The 15,899-nt window shown below is 44.7% G+C and overlaps 1 protein-coding gene across 1 annotated transcript; it reads right to left on the reverse strand.

The window, feature by feature from the left end:
* Positions 1-2,345: 2,345 nt before the first annotated feature.
* Positions 2,346-11,299, reverse strand: LOC118938804 (uncharacterized). The gene is made up of 6 exons (XM_090199028.1): positions 11,229-11,299; positions 10,605-11,086; positions 9,744-10,496; positions 8,813-8,819; positions 3,161-3,642; positions 2,346-3,052 (listed from the first exon to the last, which is right to left on the reverse strand). The coding sequence occupies exons 1-6, from the start codon at positions 11,297-11,299 to the stop codon at positions 2,346-2,348; spliced, it is 2,502 nt and encodes an 833-aa protein (XP_090055154.1).
* Between the last annotated feature and the right edge of the window lie 4,600 nt (positions 11,300-15,899).

Below are 15,899 nucleotides of genomic sequence, written 5' to 3' on the forward strand. Positions count from 1 at the left end.
GAAATCAGTCAATTAAATTAATTCAATAGGCCCTAATCTATGGATTTCACATGACTGGGCAGGGGTGCAGCCACAGGTGGGCCTGGGAAGGCATAGGTGCACACACTGGGGAGCCAGGCCCAGCCAATCGGAATTAGTTTTTCCCCACGAAAGGGTTTTATTACAGACAGAAATACTCCTCAGTTTCATCAATTGTCCGGGTGGCTGGTCTCAGACAACCCTGCTGGTGAAGAAGCCGGATGTGGAGGTCATCGGCTGGAGTGGTTACACTTGGTCTCCGGTTGTGAGGCCGGTTGGATGTACTGTCAAACGTTGTGGGAGGCTTATGTTAGAAAAATTTACATTAAATTCTCTGGCAACAGCTCTGGTAGACATTCCTGCAGTCAGCATGCCAATTGCACATTCCCTCAAAACTTGAGGGGCATCTGTGGCATTGTGTTGTGTGACAAAACTGCATATTTTAGAGTGGCTTTTTTTTGTCTCCAGCACAAGGTGCACCTGTGTAATGATCATGCTGTTTAATCATCTTCTTGATATGCCACACCTGTCAGGTGGATGGATTATCTTGGCAAAGGAGAAATGCTAACAAGGATGTAAACAAATTTCTGCATAAAACATGAGAGAAATAAGCTTTTTGTGCGTATGGAAAACTTCTGGGATCTTTCAATTCAGCTCATGAAACATGGGACCAACACTTCACATGTTGCGTTTACATTTTTGTTCAGCGTAGCTACTGTGGAATTCCCTTATCCTACTACCTTCATTTCACCTCTTTTCACCAGACGAGTGGGTTGTGGCGCGTGTGGACTAGGTACTGGAGACTAGGTAGTGGGATGGAGGAGAAGTGGGTCACATGATGTGATATGTTTAGGTAAGTTCATTGTGTGTGTGTGGGGGGGCGTGCACCAATGAGTGTGTGCATCCATGTTTGTGTGCACAGTCTGAGGTGGGTTTGAATATGAATGAGCAGCAGTGTTGTGATGTGTCCTATCCCGTCCTTGCAGAGTGATCTTCCTTGCCCTCATCACATGTCTCGGTGGCACCTCCTACTTTTCATCATCGCAGTCATTACATTTTGCGAGGGAGGGGGACAGCCCCCACACTCATTGCTAAAGATCGAACTTCAGACTCTCCCCAAAACAACCGAACCCCACAACAAACCGAAAGAGATTTAAGGTGCACACCCCTAAAGAGGTAGCCAGAACAGGATATCTCCCTCCAAGCTCACAAAGACACAGGAGGAGGAACAATCAAACACCCAGGGAGAGCGAACGAGTGACCTCAGTCGAACACAGACAGAAAGAAGAGGCGTTAGATAGAGGAGGTTACCCCAGATGCCATTCCTCCTGCTCATGTGAGCAAGGAAAGAGATGACAAGCCTTCTGATCAGGCCAACGGAAAGGACGAAGGAGAGGTCAGTGATTCACACCCACAGAGAAAGACAACCCACACAACCTCTTGGCTGAGATGAACCACACAGAGGTAGAGGCAGAGGGCCTTCAGGGCTAGCCAGTCAGCCAGCCTGCTCTGATCCTCAAGTCAGTTGTATTTACATGTATGTTCATTAAAGATTTTTATTCAAGATTTGAAAAGTCCCATTTACTTAATGATATCTTTTCACTGTCTGCCTGTCTGTCTGTCTCAAGAACCAGGGTGAGTCTGGGTCACCCTTTTACTGGGCATATCGTTATAGACTAGGCCAAAATGTTTGAATTTGAACTTGCTTGAATTAAAAATGCATTTTTTATAGTGCGCAAGAGTTTCTCTTTTTTGTTTTCTATGATGATTAAAGGTTTTGGTTGCACCTCAACTCAACGTTGGTTGAGCTCCCTCCGTTTTGTTGTTGTCAAATACTACTTATTTTCTTTACATGTAGTAAGTAAATTATTAAAAGCATTAAAATTGGGATGTTTCCAAATTATTTACACAACCTACTCCACACTTGCAAAGTTAAAGTTTATAGAAATGTTCTGAAATTAAGTAGTAAACAGGAAAAGCAGAATTGAATCCAAATAATTTAATGGTCTATGGTTCAATCCCATTTCTGAAGGTCTGATGAATAACTAATATGTTCCTCCTCTTCCTTGTGGCAGGCGCAGCAGCACACTGCCCTCCAAAGCCTGAAAAAAAATCGCCAGACTTTGCCTTTGCATGCAGCTCTGCATGGAACATCCAGTGTCACCTCCTTGGTGACTTGTGGGGTGACATTTGGGATGACCACAGCAACATCCTCTGGAAAGGGAGAAAAGAGGGACAGAATGTAAACAAATGCAAACCGTAGGTTCTAAACACTGGCCAGTTGAAAGATTCTACTAAGATGTCATGACAAACGTCACCTGTCAGTGTTACTCACCTGCTTGGATGTCAGTTGGCAGAGTGGCGAAGACGGCCATCTTGAGAGTCCTTTCTTCAGGTGTGACATCCACAACCTCCAAGAGGGAAGAGATGGGCTCTGCCTCTCTATTAGGGGTGATGTCCACAACATTTAGGTGGAAAGAAGCCGGATCTGCATCTCTGTTAAGGGTGATGTCCACAACATTCAGGTGGAAAGAAGCCGGATCTGCCTCTTTGTTACGGGCGATGTTCACAACCTCAAGGTGGGAAGAAGCTGGATCTTGCTGTGTCTTAGGGGTGATGTTCTGAACCTCCAGGTGTGAATTAGCCGGGTTTTCCTCTGTCTTAGGGGAGATTTCCACAACCTCCAATTGGGAACAAGCTCCGTCTGCCTCTGTTTTAGGGCCGATGTCCGCAACTTCCAGGTGGGAACAGGCCGGGTCTGCATCTGTCTTACATGTTATGTCCACAACCTCCAGGTTGGAAGATGCCGTGTCTGCCTGTGTGTTATGGGTGATGTCCACAACCTCAAGGTGGGAAGAAGCAGGGTCTGCCTCTATGTTGGCGGTGATGTCCACAACCTCCAGGTGGGAAGACGCCTGGTCTGCCTCTATGTTAGCGGTGATGTCAACAATCTCCAGGTGGGAAGACGCCTGGTCTGCCTTTATGTTAGCGGTGATGTCCACAACCTCCAAGTGGGAAGAAGCCGGGTCTGCCTCTGTGTTAGGAGTGACAACAACAATCCTGATAAGCTCTACTACTACATGTCACCGAGATGTCATCACAACAGGCATCTGTCAGAGTGCTCTCTATCATTGCTACTCACCTGCTAGGATGTCTGGAGGTGCGGTGGAGATGGCCGCGGTGACGACAGGGAGGACTGGTAAGGTGGCTGCAGGGGGCTGGAAGCAGCTCTGTACCTCGTCAGCCACAAAGGCACAGACAGATCTCACATAAAATGGGCTCTGGAGGTCATCCGTGGAGAAGGACTGACTGATTCTCCCGAGGATTGACCAGACAGATTCAAAAGCCGCAGCGCGGGAGAAAGGGATTTGAGGGGAAGGGGCCTTTAACATGCTGGAGAGCTTCTCCACTACGGCCGCCACCATGCCCACGGCCATCCCGCTTATTAGGATTGGGTGCCCTGAATGGCCTTCCTTTGGCTGAAGCCACAGGGCCAGGAGGAGCCTGGGCACCACCTCCACAACCACCTGGGATGGGCTGAGCAGGTTGCTACGGGGCTCATTGGACAGCTCGCCCATAATGCTCCTTACTGCTCTTTCCACGAGGCTGTGGACCTTAGGGTCGCTGAAATCAACAAAAAGGAGAAGACAAAGCTAAACGATGTGCAATGTGCTCACAGAGTACACTGTCTTAGTCTGTTTCTGCATAGTTACAGATGTGCAGATAAATGGATCAAGTCATATGCAGGGCAGTACATGGAACTCACATGTCCGCTGGCGAGGTGGGGTGCAAGGAGCGGCGGAGCTTGCAGACAGCCTCGTGCTCTATGTCTATCATTTTTAGGCAAGTGTTGACTTCCCAGGTCTGCCGTAGGAAACAGGAAGTCCGATTAGTCCGATCTATTCTGCTGTACTAACTACTTGTTGAAAGGCTAGTAAAGAGCTCACTGACTTGTAATGTGTCTAACTCTCATTGTCTTACCAGCCGAGCGAGGTCATTCCCCTCCTCCAGAGTTTCCTTCCACACCCTTCAAATAAAACACAGAGCAATTCAACTCTCCTGGCTTCCGATTTTTCTGTTGTTTATTTTACCCACACCTCTTGGAGTGCTGCTGGTGGCAGGGAATGGCAGTGAAGGTGAGTGATGACGTGGTACTCACCTCTCCCTAAGGGATTTTTTGCCCTGAGACACCAGCCAGTCGCTCATGTGCTCCGTGGTGACATGGTGCGGAACCTGGCCTTGACTCTGGAGCAGCAGATAGTGGACCATGAGCTTCTTCTGCAAGATGAGGTAAGGTGTGAGACAGTGCCACGAAATACCATATCATGTGCATTCTGAAGGGCCTCTCACAACATTTCACAACTGTTCATGCATCACAATTTGCGAGTGTTATTAAGAACTCTTATGACCATCTTCTCTAAACTGTCTTGAAATACAACTCTCTTTCTGTTGTTTATGTTTTTTGGGGGATGAATCTTACCTGTTTATTGTAATATGTTTCCTCCCAGCAGGCCTGCAGAGTCTGGAAATAAAGGCTGCTTCTACAGAATTCCTTTGAAGAGAATGACAATAATGATGCTTTGTTATGCACATTGTGCACAGGTATTTACAGTATGCTAAAATGAATATCTCCAAAGATTACCTTTGTGGGACCATAAGTGAACTCCGGAATGCACCAAACCCTATCCATGGTAAAATGGGGTAGAAACGCAGCGCTATAGATATACGGGATGCTCTGGAGATAACAGGGATAAGTTAAAGTCACGAATGATCAGTTACTGTGGAGTCGTCCAATATGCTGCACTTAGAGTTGATTTGGAGGCAATGTTTGGCACGAAGCAGAATGTTTACATTCTATTGCTATGGAGAAATGGAATGTGTAGAACCTTTATAAATGGGTATGCTTCTATGTCTTTATGTCGTGAAGATTAAGCTCTTTATTTAGTCATAATGTGTATATATGAGGATTGGAACCTGTTTCGATTCATGACGGGAGTATCCAGCTGCATGTTGCTTAGACCTACTAATCCAACCTTGGTTTACAAGTTAAATTAATTGTTTACCAATGCCTATACAAATCTATTAACCGTAACTATTTAAAGCAATGATTGTCAATTGAAAGTGTGGTTGTTGTGTTATCCTGTTGTGTCAGTCCTCTTAAGCACGTTATTCCAATATTTCCGAGCTCTGAATTGAGACAAGGTACACTTGCAACGCTAATTGGTTAAAAATAAGAGTATCAATGACACTAAACGTATGACTTGGATTATATGCATAATAGTTTAGTAAAAAAGTATCGCTCAGCGTGGGAACTTTTGCTGGCTGGGAAGTATACTAGAAATGTCTCCATGGCGCGTATAGACCATCACTTCGTTGTCTTGTTGGTAATATAAAAATGCATGACAGTCCGCATTGTAATAGTCTAACAGTTGTTTTTCATTTTGTTTCTCACATTAAACAGACATTTGAGAACGGAATTGCTTACAGTTGTACGTATGATGCACAGACACACTAAAGCTGTACAGTGTAGTTTGATTAATCAGTTTAAATTATTTGCAAATGTATTCCCTATTATTTACAAATCGAAAGATGTAACATTTGAAATGAATGTGGCAGAACAGTTTAGCATAGAATTTCTGTGGGAGTTTTTTCCTTCAGTCTTTTTGCCTCCTAGGCCTCGTTTCTCATTACATGGGATTTCTCCAGTGCCAACTTCACATGAGATGGCCGCTGTCTACTGTCATGTGGTGCTGAATTACAGATCTCGCTTTGCCGATTTCGCTGTTGTCCATGGTGCTGAAATTACCAAGTATTTCAGCACCAAGTGTCTTGCTAGTTGGATTGAATTCTCCGCGTTAGCTAGCCAGAGAAATGTTGAGCAACACTATCCAATTTAGCTGATCAAATAATTGAGTTGATGGTTTGAGAATTAGCTGGGTAATGAAGTCAGACAACTAGCTAACAGGAACGTTACAACATCGGATAAGCTAACGTTAGTAAACGAACCAACTCGCTATAGTATTAACTGGTATACGACTTCTTGCCGTTCCTCAAGTGATATTGTTAACGTAGTTTCTTACTGGACCCTGGCAATCTGTGTGAAATGTTAACGAACTAACTATCTATGAACTAATGTTTTCCCTCTACAGTAACGTTGTGATTCATTTTTAGAATGAGAGAATTGGGTGAAAATGAGGCGTCAAGACTTGAGTGTCTTATGCAGTAAAGTCTTGGCAACAAATAACATTGGATTGCTTTCTACACATTTTTTAGCAGTGAGATAGGTTCACATTAACCACGTTTTATTTTACACACAGAGACTGATAATGTACTGTCACGCCCTGGTCGAAGTATTTTATGTTTATCTTTATTTATTTGATCAGGCCAGGGTGTGGCATGGGTTTTTGAATGTGGTGTGTATGTATGGGGATTGTAGCTAGTGGGGTGTTCTAGCTAAGTCTATGGCTGTCTGAAGTGGTTCTCAATCAGAGGCAGGTGTTTATCGTTGTCTCTGATTGGGAACCATATTTAGGCAGCCATATTCTTTGAGTTTGTCGTGGGTGATTGTCCTTAGTGTCTTGATGTCCTTATTCTGTGTTAGTTTACACTAGTATAGGCTGTTTCGGTTATCGTTAATTGTTTTGTAGTGTTTGTATTTAGATTCGTGTTTCGTTTGTTGAATAAACATGGATCGCAATCTACACGCTGCATTTTGGTCCGACTCTCCTTCTCATACAGAAAACCGTTACATGTACATCATAGTCTTTGTTGTTTAATTAGTTAAAACCTGCCTTCTCCCTATTGTGGATACTTTAGAATGTTTCACCTTTTTGGGCCCTCACCAGTTTGCATCCCTGAATTACTCAAAAAAATATCTGAATTGGGCTGTCTAAACACAGCCATAGAAACGTGGACATGCTCCAACTGAAATGTTCCCTCCTGTCAGCATTGATGTTGAATTACATTAAATACAACTTTTTGGTTCTCTCCCATTCCCTGTAGGTTTGTTGAACATGAGTGGAAATGAAACTCCAGCACACTGGTAACACTAGATGTGATTATAACTTTTCCTGGTGTGTTGAACCTGCCTGTGGGTGCGGTGGGGATATTCCTGGGAGGTCTACTGAAGAGGTTGAGTTAGAGTTAGACCAAAACACACATGGGATTGTGCCTTGGCTCCCTCTTGTGAGAATATACAGTATGGTTGTTACTGAGCCAGGATTCCTGGCTGTTATGTCACTGGGCCTATGTCAATGATAGTTCAGCAACAATCATTTAAACATTATTGCCAGCCATTTTCTCTGTCCTCCAGGATCCCTGGAATTTAACGAGACTGCCCCTGCTTGGCTTGGGAGTGGGACTCTGTGTGCTCAGACAACGGCATCACCTACACCTCCCCCTGCCTCGCAGTCTGCTGCAGCTTTACAGGATACGGAACGAACACCGTATTATTAATAATGTCCTGAGTGTACAAAACATTCACAGGGATGCTGGCCCATGTTGACTCCAATGCTTCCCACAGTTGTGTCAAGTTGGCTGTGTCTTTTGAGTGGTGGACATTCTTAATACAGACTGGAAACTGTTGAGCATAAAAAATCAGCAGCTTTGCAGTCAGTTCTTGACACAAATTGGTGTCCCTGGCACCTACTACCATGCCCTGTTGAAAGGCACGTAAATATGTTCTCTTTCTTATTCACCCTCTGAATGGCACACATACACAATCCATGTCTCAATTGTCTCAAGCCTTACAGTATTTATTTTTTAAACTATCTCTATCTACACTGATTTAACTAGTGACGTCTATAAGGGATTATAGCTTTCATCTGGATTCACCTGGTCGTCATGGAAAGAGCAGGTGTTCTTAATGTTTTATACACTCAGTGTTACTCATTCGCACTGACATAAGTTACTTTCAACCATTAACGTTGGCCTTGTTGGGGCCTAATATGATTGCTGAAGTATTATTTTTGATGTATGGACAAAATGTTATACCTTTCCTATGTAGAGAAGGTTCTCTCTGGTAGTTCAATATGACAATATGACACTCTTGTAAAATAGATGTTTAATCTCAATGTGACTCCCTGTTTAAATAAAGGTTCAATACAAAAACATCAACACAAACACAGGATATGGGGTACGCATGGTATCACATCATTACATACCTTCTGCACCTGCATTCCAGCACCTTTCCAGCATCTGGTATTGACTCAACATGTTTGAGGGGGGGGATCAAGAAATGTTGTGGAAGAGGTGGCCGTTGAATGTATGTTTCTGATATGTGTCCTATCCTGTCCTTGCAGAGTGATCTTTCTTGCCCTCATTACATGTATCGGTGGCTCCTCCTACTTTTTCATCATCGCAGTCATTACAGTTTAGGAGTGATTGGGACACCCCCACAGGACAGCCCCCACACTCATTGCTAGAGATCGAATTTCAGACTCTCCCCAAAACAACTGAACCCCCCAACAAACCGAAAAAGATTTAAGGTGCACACCCCTAAAGAGGTAGCCAGAACAGGATAACTCCCTTCAAGCTCACAAAGACACAGTGGAGGAGGAACTATCCAACACAGTGGAGGAGGAATTATCCAACACCCAGGGAGAGAGAACGAGTGACCTCAGTCGAACACAGACAGTAGGGAGAGGTGGGAGAGGAGGAGGTTACCCCAGATGCCATTCTTCCTGCTCATGTGAGCAAGGAAAGAGATGGCAAGCCTTCTGATCAGGCCAACGGGCAGGCTGAGGGAGAGGTCATAGTGATTCACACCCACAGAGAGAAAGACAACCCACACAACCTCTTGGCTGAGATTAACCACACAGAGTTAGAGGCAGAGGGTTTACAGGGCTAGCCAGTCAGTCAGACAGCCTGCTCTGATCCTCAAGTCAGTTGTATTTAAATTCATGTTCATTAAAGATTTTTATTCAAGATTTGAAAAGTCCCATTTACTTAATGATATCTTTTAACTGTCTGCAAACCTCAAGAACCAGGGTGAGTCTGGGTCACCCTTTTACTGGGCAAACACAACTTGCATATCGTCATAGACTAGGCCAAAATGTTCTTCTTTTAATCTTGCTTGAATAAAACAATGCATTTTTTATAGTGCGCAAGAGTTGCGCCTTTTCCTTTTCTATGATGATTAAAGGTTTTGGTTGCACCTCAACTCAACGTTGGTTGAGCTCCCTCCGTTTTTTGTTGTTGTCAAATACTACTTTTTTTGTTTTGTTTACATGTAGTAAGTAAATGATTAAAAGCATTAAAATTGGGATGTTTCCCACTTATTTACACAACCTACTCCACACTTTCAAAGTGAAAGTTTATAGAAATGTTCTGAAATTAAGTAGTAAACAGGAAAAGCAGAATTGAATCCAATTATTATAATGCAAATAATTTAATGGTCTATGGTTCAATCCCATTTCTGAAGGTCTGATGAATAACTAATATTGTTCCTCCTCTTCCTTGTGGCAGGCGCAGCAGCACACTGCCCTCCAAAGCCTGAAAAAAAATCGGCGGACTTTCCCTTTGCATGCAGCTCTGCATGGAACATCCAGTGTCACATCCTTGGTGACGTGTGGGGTGACATCTGGGATGACCACAGCAACATCCTCTGGAAAGGGAGAAAAGAGGGACAGAATGTAAACAAATGCAAACCGTAGGTTCTAAACACTGGCCAGTTGAAAGGTTCTACTAAGATGTCATGACAAACGGCACGTGTCAGTGTTACTCACCTGCTTGGATGTCAGTTGGCAGAGTGGTGAAGACGGCCATCTTGAGAGTCCTTTCTTCAGGTGTGACATCCACAACCTCCAAGAGGGAAGAGATGGGCTCTGCCTCCCTATTAGGGGTGATGTCCACAACATTTAGGTGGAAAGAAGCCGGATCTGCCTCTTTGTTACGGGTGATGTTCACAACCTCAAGGTGGGAAGAAGCTGGATCTTGCTGTGTCTTAGGGGTGATGTCCTGAACCTCCAGGTGTGAATTAGCTGGGTCTGCCTCTGTGTTAGGGGTGATTTCCACAACCTCCAAGTGGGAACAAGCTCTGTCTGCCTCTGTTTTAGGGCCGATGTCCGCAACTTCCAGATAGGAACAGGCCGGGTCTGCCTCTGCCTTACGTGTTATGTCCACAACCTCCAAGTGGGAAGATGCCGTGTCTGCCTGTGTGTTATGGGTGATGTCCACAACCTCAAGGTGGGAAGAAGCAGAGTCTGCCTGTGTGTTATGGGTGATGTCCACAACCTCAAGGTGGGAAGAAGCAGAGTCTGCCTCTATGTTAGCGGTGATGTCCACAACCTCCAGGTGGGAAGACGCCTGGTCTGCCTCTATGCTAGAGGTGATGTCCACTACCTCCAAGTGGGAAGACGCCTGGTCTGCCTCTATGTTAGCGGTGATGTCCACAACCTCCAGGTGGGCTGAATCCTGGTCTGCCTCTGTGTTAGCGTTGATATTCACAACCTCCATGTGGGAAGAAGCCGGGTCTGCCTCTGTGTTAGGAGTGACAACAACAATCCTGATGAGCTCTACTACTTCAAGTCACCGAGATGTCATCACAACAGGCATCTGTCAGAGTGCTCTCTATCATTGCTACTCACCTGCTAGGATGTCTGGAGGTGTGGTGGAGATGGCCGCGGCGACGACAGGGAGGACTGGTAAGTTGGCTGCAGGGGGCTGGAAGCAGCTCTGTACCTCGTCAGCCACAAAGGCACAGACAGATCTCACATAAAATGGGCTCTGGAGGTCATCCGTGGAGAAGGACTGACTGATTCTCCCGAGGATTGACCAGACAGATTCAAAAGCCGCAGCGCGGGAGAAAGGGATTTGAGGAGAAGGGGCCTTTAACATGCTGGAGAGCTTCTCCACTACGGCCGCCACCATGCCCACGGCCATCCCGCTTATTAGGATTGGGTGCCCTGAATGGCCTTCCTCTGGCTGAAGCCACAGGGCCAGGAGGAGCCTGGGCACCACCTCCACAACCACCTGGGATGGGCTGAGCAGGTTGCTACGGGGCTCATTGGACAGCTCGCCCATAATGCTCCTTACAGCTCTTTCCACAATGCTGTGGACCTTAGGGTCGCTGAAATCAACAAAAAGGAGAAGACAAAGCTAAACGATGCGCAATGTGCTCACAGAGAACACTGTCTTAGTCTGTTTCTGCATAGTTACAGATGTGTAGATAAATGGATCAAGTCATATGCAGGGCAGTACATGGAACTCACATGTCAGCTGACGAGGTGGGGTGCAAGGAGCGGCGGAGCTTGCAGACAGCCTCGTGCTCTATGTCTATCATTTTTAGGCAAGTGTTGACTTCCCAGGTCTGCCGTAGGAAACAGGAAGTCCGATTAGTGAAATTTCACAACATATCGATTCTGCTGTACTAACTAGTTGTTGAAAGGCTAGTAAAGAGCTCACTGACTTGTAGTATGTGTCTAACTCTCATTGTCTTACCAGCCGAGCGAGGTCATTCCCCTCCTCCAGGGTTTCCTTCCACACCCTTCAAATAAAACACAGAGCAATTCAACTTTCCTGGCTTCCGATTTTTCTGTTGTTTATTTTACCCACACCTCTTGGAGTGCTGCTGGTGGCAGGGAATGGCAGTGAAGGTGAGTGATGACGTGGTACTCACCTCTCCCTAAGTGATTTTTTGCCCTGAGACACCAGCCAGCCGCTCATGTGCTCCGTGGTGACATGGTGCGGCACCTGGCCTTGACTCTGGAGCAGCAGATAGTGGACCATGATCTTCTTCTGCAAGATGAGGTAAGGTGTGAACAAGTGCCACGAAATACCATATCATGTGCATTCTGAAGGGCCTCTCACAACATTTCACAACTGTTCATGCATCACAATTTGCAAGTGTTATTAAGAACTCTTATGACCATCTTCTCTAAACTGTCTTGAAATACAACTCTCTTTCTGTTGTTTATGGCTTTTTTTGGATGAATCTTACCTGTTTATTGTAATATGTTTCCTCCCAGCAGGCTTGCAGAGTCTGAAAATAAAGGCTGCTTCTACAGAATTCCTTTGAAGAGAATGACAATAATGATGCTTTGTTATGCACATTGTGCACAGGTATTTACAGTATGCTAAAATGAATATCTCCAAAGATTACCTTTGTGGGACCATAAGTGAACTCCGGAATGCAGCAAACCCTATCCATGGTAAAATGGGGTAGAAACGCAGCGCTATAGATATACGAGATGCTCTAGAGATAACAGGGATAAGTTAAAGTCACGAATGATCAATTACTGTGGAGTCGTCCAATATGCTGCACTTAGAATTGAGTTGTAGGCAATGTTTGGCACGAAATAGAATGTTTACATTCTATTGCTATGGAGAAATGGAATGTGTAGAACCTTTATAAATGGGTATGCTTCTATGTCTTTATGTCGTGAAGATTAAGCTCTTTATTTTGTCATAATGTGCATATATGAGGATTGGAACCTGTTTCGATTCATGACGCGAATATCCAGCTGCATGTTGCTTAGACCTACTAATTAAACCTTGGTTTACAAGTGAAATTAATTGTTTACCAATGCCTATACAAATCTATTAACCGTAACTATTTAAAGCAATGATTGTCAATTGAAAATGTGGTTGTTGTGTTATCCTGTTGTGTCAGTCCTCTTAAGCACGTTATTCCAATATTTCCGAGCTCTGAATTGAGACAAGGTACACTTGCAACGCTAATTGGTTAAAAATAAGAGTAGGAATGACACTAAACGTATGACTTGGATTATATGCATAATTGCTTAGTAAAAAAGTATCGCTCAGCGTGGGAACTTTTGCTGGGTGGGGGAAGTATACTATAAATGTCTCCATGTGCGTAGAGACCATCACTTCGTTGTCTTGTTGGTAATATAAAAATGCATGACAGTCCGCATTGTAATAGTCTAACAGTTGTTTTTCATTTTGTTTCTCACATTAAACAGACATTTGAGAACGGAATTGCTTACAGTTGTACCTATGATGCACACACACACTAAAGCTGTACAGTGTAGTTTGATTAATCAGTTTAACTTATTTGCAAATCAAATCAAATCAAATCAAATTTATTTTATATAGCCCTTCGTACATCAGCTGATATCTCAAAGTGCTGTACAGAAACCCAGCCTAAAACCCCAAACAGCAAGCAATGCAGGTGAAGAAGCACGGTGGCTAGGAAAAACTCCCTAGAAAGGCCAAAACCTAGGAAGAAACCTAGAGAGGAACCAGGCTATGTGGGGTGGCCAGTCCTCTTCTGGCTGTGCCGGGTGGAGATTATAACAAAACATGGTCAAGATGTTCAAATGTTCATAAATGACCAGCATGGTCGAATAATAATAAGGCAGAATAGTTGAAACTGGAGCAGCAGCACAGTCAGGTGGACTGGGGACAGCAAAGAGTCATCATGTCAGGTATTCCTGGGGCATGGTCCTAGGGCTCAGGTCCTCCGAGAGAGAGAAAGAAAGAGAGAATTAGAGAGAGCATATGTGGGATGGCCAGTCCTCTTCTGGCTGTGCCGGGTGGAGATTATAACAGAACATGGCCAAGATGTTCAAATGTTCATAAATGATCAGCATGGTTGAATAATAATAAGGCAGAACAGTTGAAACTGGAGCAGCAGCACAGCCAGGTGGACTGGGGACAGCAAGGAGTCATCATGTCAGGTAGTCCTGGGGCATGGTCCTAGGGCTCAGGTCCTCCGAGAGAGAGAAAGAGAGAAGGAGAGAATTAGAGAACACACACTTAGATTCACACAGGACACCGAATAGGACAGGAGAAGTACTCCAGATATAACAAACTGACCCTAGCCCCCCGACACATAAACTACTGCAGCATAAATACTGGAGGCTGAGACAGGAGGGGTCAGGAGACACTGTGGCCCACTCCGAGGACACCCCCGGACAGGGCCAAACAGGAAGGATATAACCCCACCCACTTTGCCAAAGCACAGCCCCCACACCACTAGAGGGATATCTTCAACCACCAACATACCATCCTGAGACAAGGCTGAGTATAGCCCACAAAGACCTCCGCCACGGCACAACTTAAGGGGGGGGGGGGGGGCGCCAACCCAGACAGGATGACCACATCAGTGACTCAACCCACTCAGGTGACGCACCCCCTCCAGGGACGGCATGAGAGAGCCCCAGTAAAGCCAGTGACTCAGCCCCTGTAATAGGGTTAGAGGCAGAGAATCCCAGTGGAAAGAGGGGAACCGGCCAGGCAGAGACAGCAAGGGTGGTTCGTTGCTCCAGAGCCTTTCCGTTCACCCTCCCACTCCTGGGCCAGACTACACTCAATCATATGACCCACTGAAGAGATGAGTCTTCAGTAGAGACTTAAAGGTTGAGACCGAGTTTGCGTCTCTGACATGGGTAGGCAGACCGTTCCATAAAAATGGAGCTCTATAGGAGAAAGCCCTGCCTCCAGCTGTTTGCTTAAAAATTCTAGGGACAATTAGGAGGCCTGCGTCTTGTGACCGTAGCGTACGTGTAGGTATGTACGGCAGGACCAAATCACAGAGATAGATAGGAGCAAGCCCATGTAATGCTTTGTAGGTTAGCAGTAAAACCTTGAAATCAGCCCTTGCTTTGACAGGAAGCCAGTGTAGAGAGGCTAGCACTGGAGTAATATGATCAAATTTTTTGGTTCTAGTCAGGATTCTAGCAGCCGTATTTAGCACTAACTGAAGTTTATTTAGTGCTTTATCCGGGTAGCCGGAGAGTAGAGCATTGCAGTAGTCTAACCTGGAAGTGACAAAAGCATGGATTAATTTTTCTGCATCATTTTTGGACAGAAAGTTCCTGATTTTTGCAATGTTACGTAGATGGAAAAAAGCTGTCCTTGAAATGGTCTTGATATGTTCTTCAAAAGAGAGATCAGGGTCCAGAGTAACGCCGAGGTCCTTCACAGTTTTATTTGAGACGACTGTACAACCATTAAGATTAATTGTCAGATTCAACAGAAGATCTCTTTGTTTCTTGGGACCTAGAACAAGCATCTCTGTTTTGTCCGAGTTTAAAAGTAGAAAGTTTGCAGCCATCCACTTCCTTATGTCTGAAACACATTCTTCTAGCAAGGGCAATTTTGGGGCTTCACCATGTTTAATTGAAATGTACAGCTGTGTGTCATCCGCATAGCAGTAAAAGTTAACATTATGTTTTCGAATAACATCCCCAAGAGGTAAAATATATAGTGAAAACAATAGTGGTCCTAAAACGGAACCTTGAGGAACACCGAAATTTACAGTTGATTTGTCAGAGGACAGACCATTCACAGAGACAAACTGATATCTTTCCGACAGATAAGATCTAAACCAGGCCAGAACTTGTCCGTGTAGACCAATTTGGGTTTCCAATCTCTCCAAAAGAATGTGGTGATCGATGGTATCAAAAGCAGCACTAAGGTCTAGGAGCACGAGGACAGATGCAGAGCCTCGGTCCGATGCCATTAAAATGTCATTTACCACCTTCACAAGTGCCGTCTCAGTGCTATGATGGGGTCTAAAACCAGACTGAAGCATTTCGTATACATTGTTTGTCTTCAGGAAGGCAGTGAGTTGTTGCGCAACAGCCTTTTCTAAAAATTTTGAGAGGAATGGAAGATTCGATATAGGCCGATAGTTTTTTATATTTTCTGGGTCAAGGTTTGGCTTTTTCAAGAGAGGCTTTATTACTGCCACTTTTAGTGAGTTTGGTACACATCCGGTGGATAGAGAGCCGTTTATTATGTTCAACATAGGAGGGCCAAGCACAGGAAGCAGCTCTTTCAGTAGTTTAGTTGGAATAGGGTCCAGTATGCAGCTTGAAGGTTTAGAGGCCATGATTATTTTCATCATTGTGTCAAGAGATATAGTACTAAAACACTTGAGTGTCTCTCTTGATCCTAGGTCCTGGCAGAGTTGTGCA

The sequence above is a fragment of the Oncorhynchus mykiss genome, chromosome 15 (genome assembly GCF_057628025.1).
Source record: "Oncorhynchus mykiss isolate SJ-2025 chromosome 15, ASM5762802v1, whole genome shotgun sequence".
In the NCBI taxonomy this organism is placed as follows: Eukaryota; Metazoa; Chordata; class Actinopteri; order Salmoniformes; family Salmonidae; genus Oncorhynchus; species Oncorhynchus mykiss.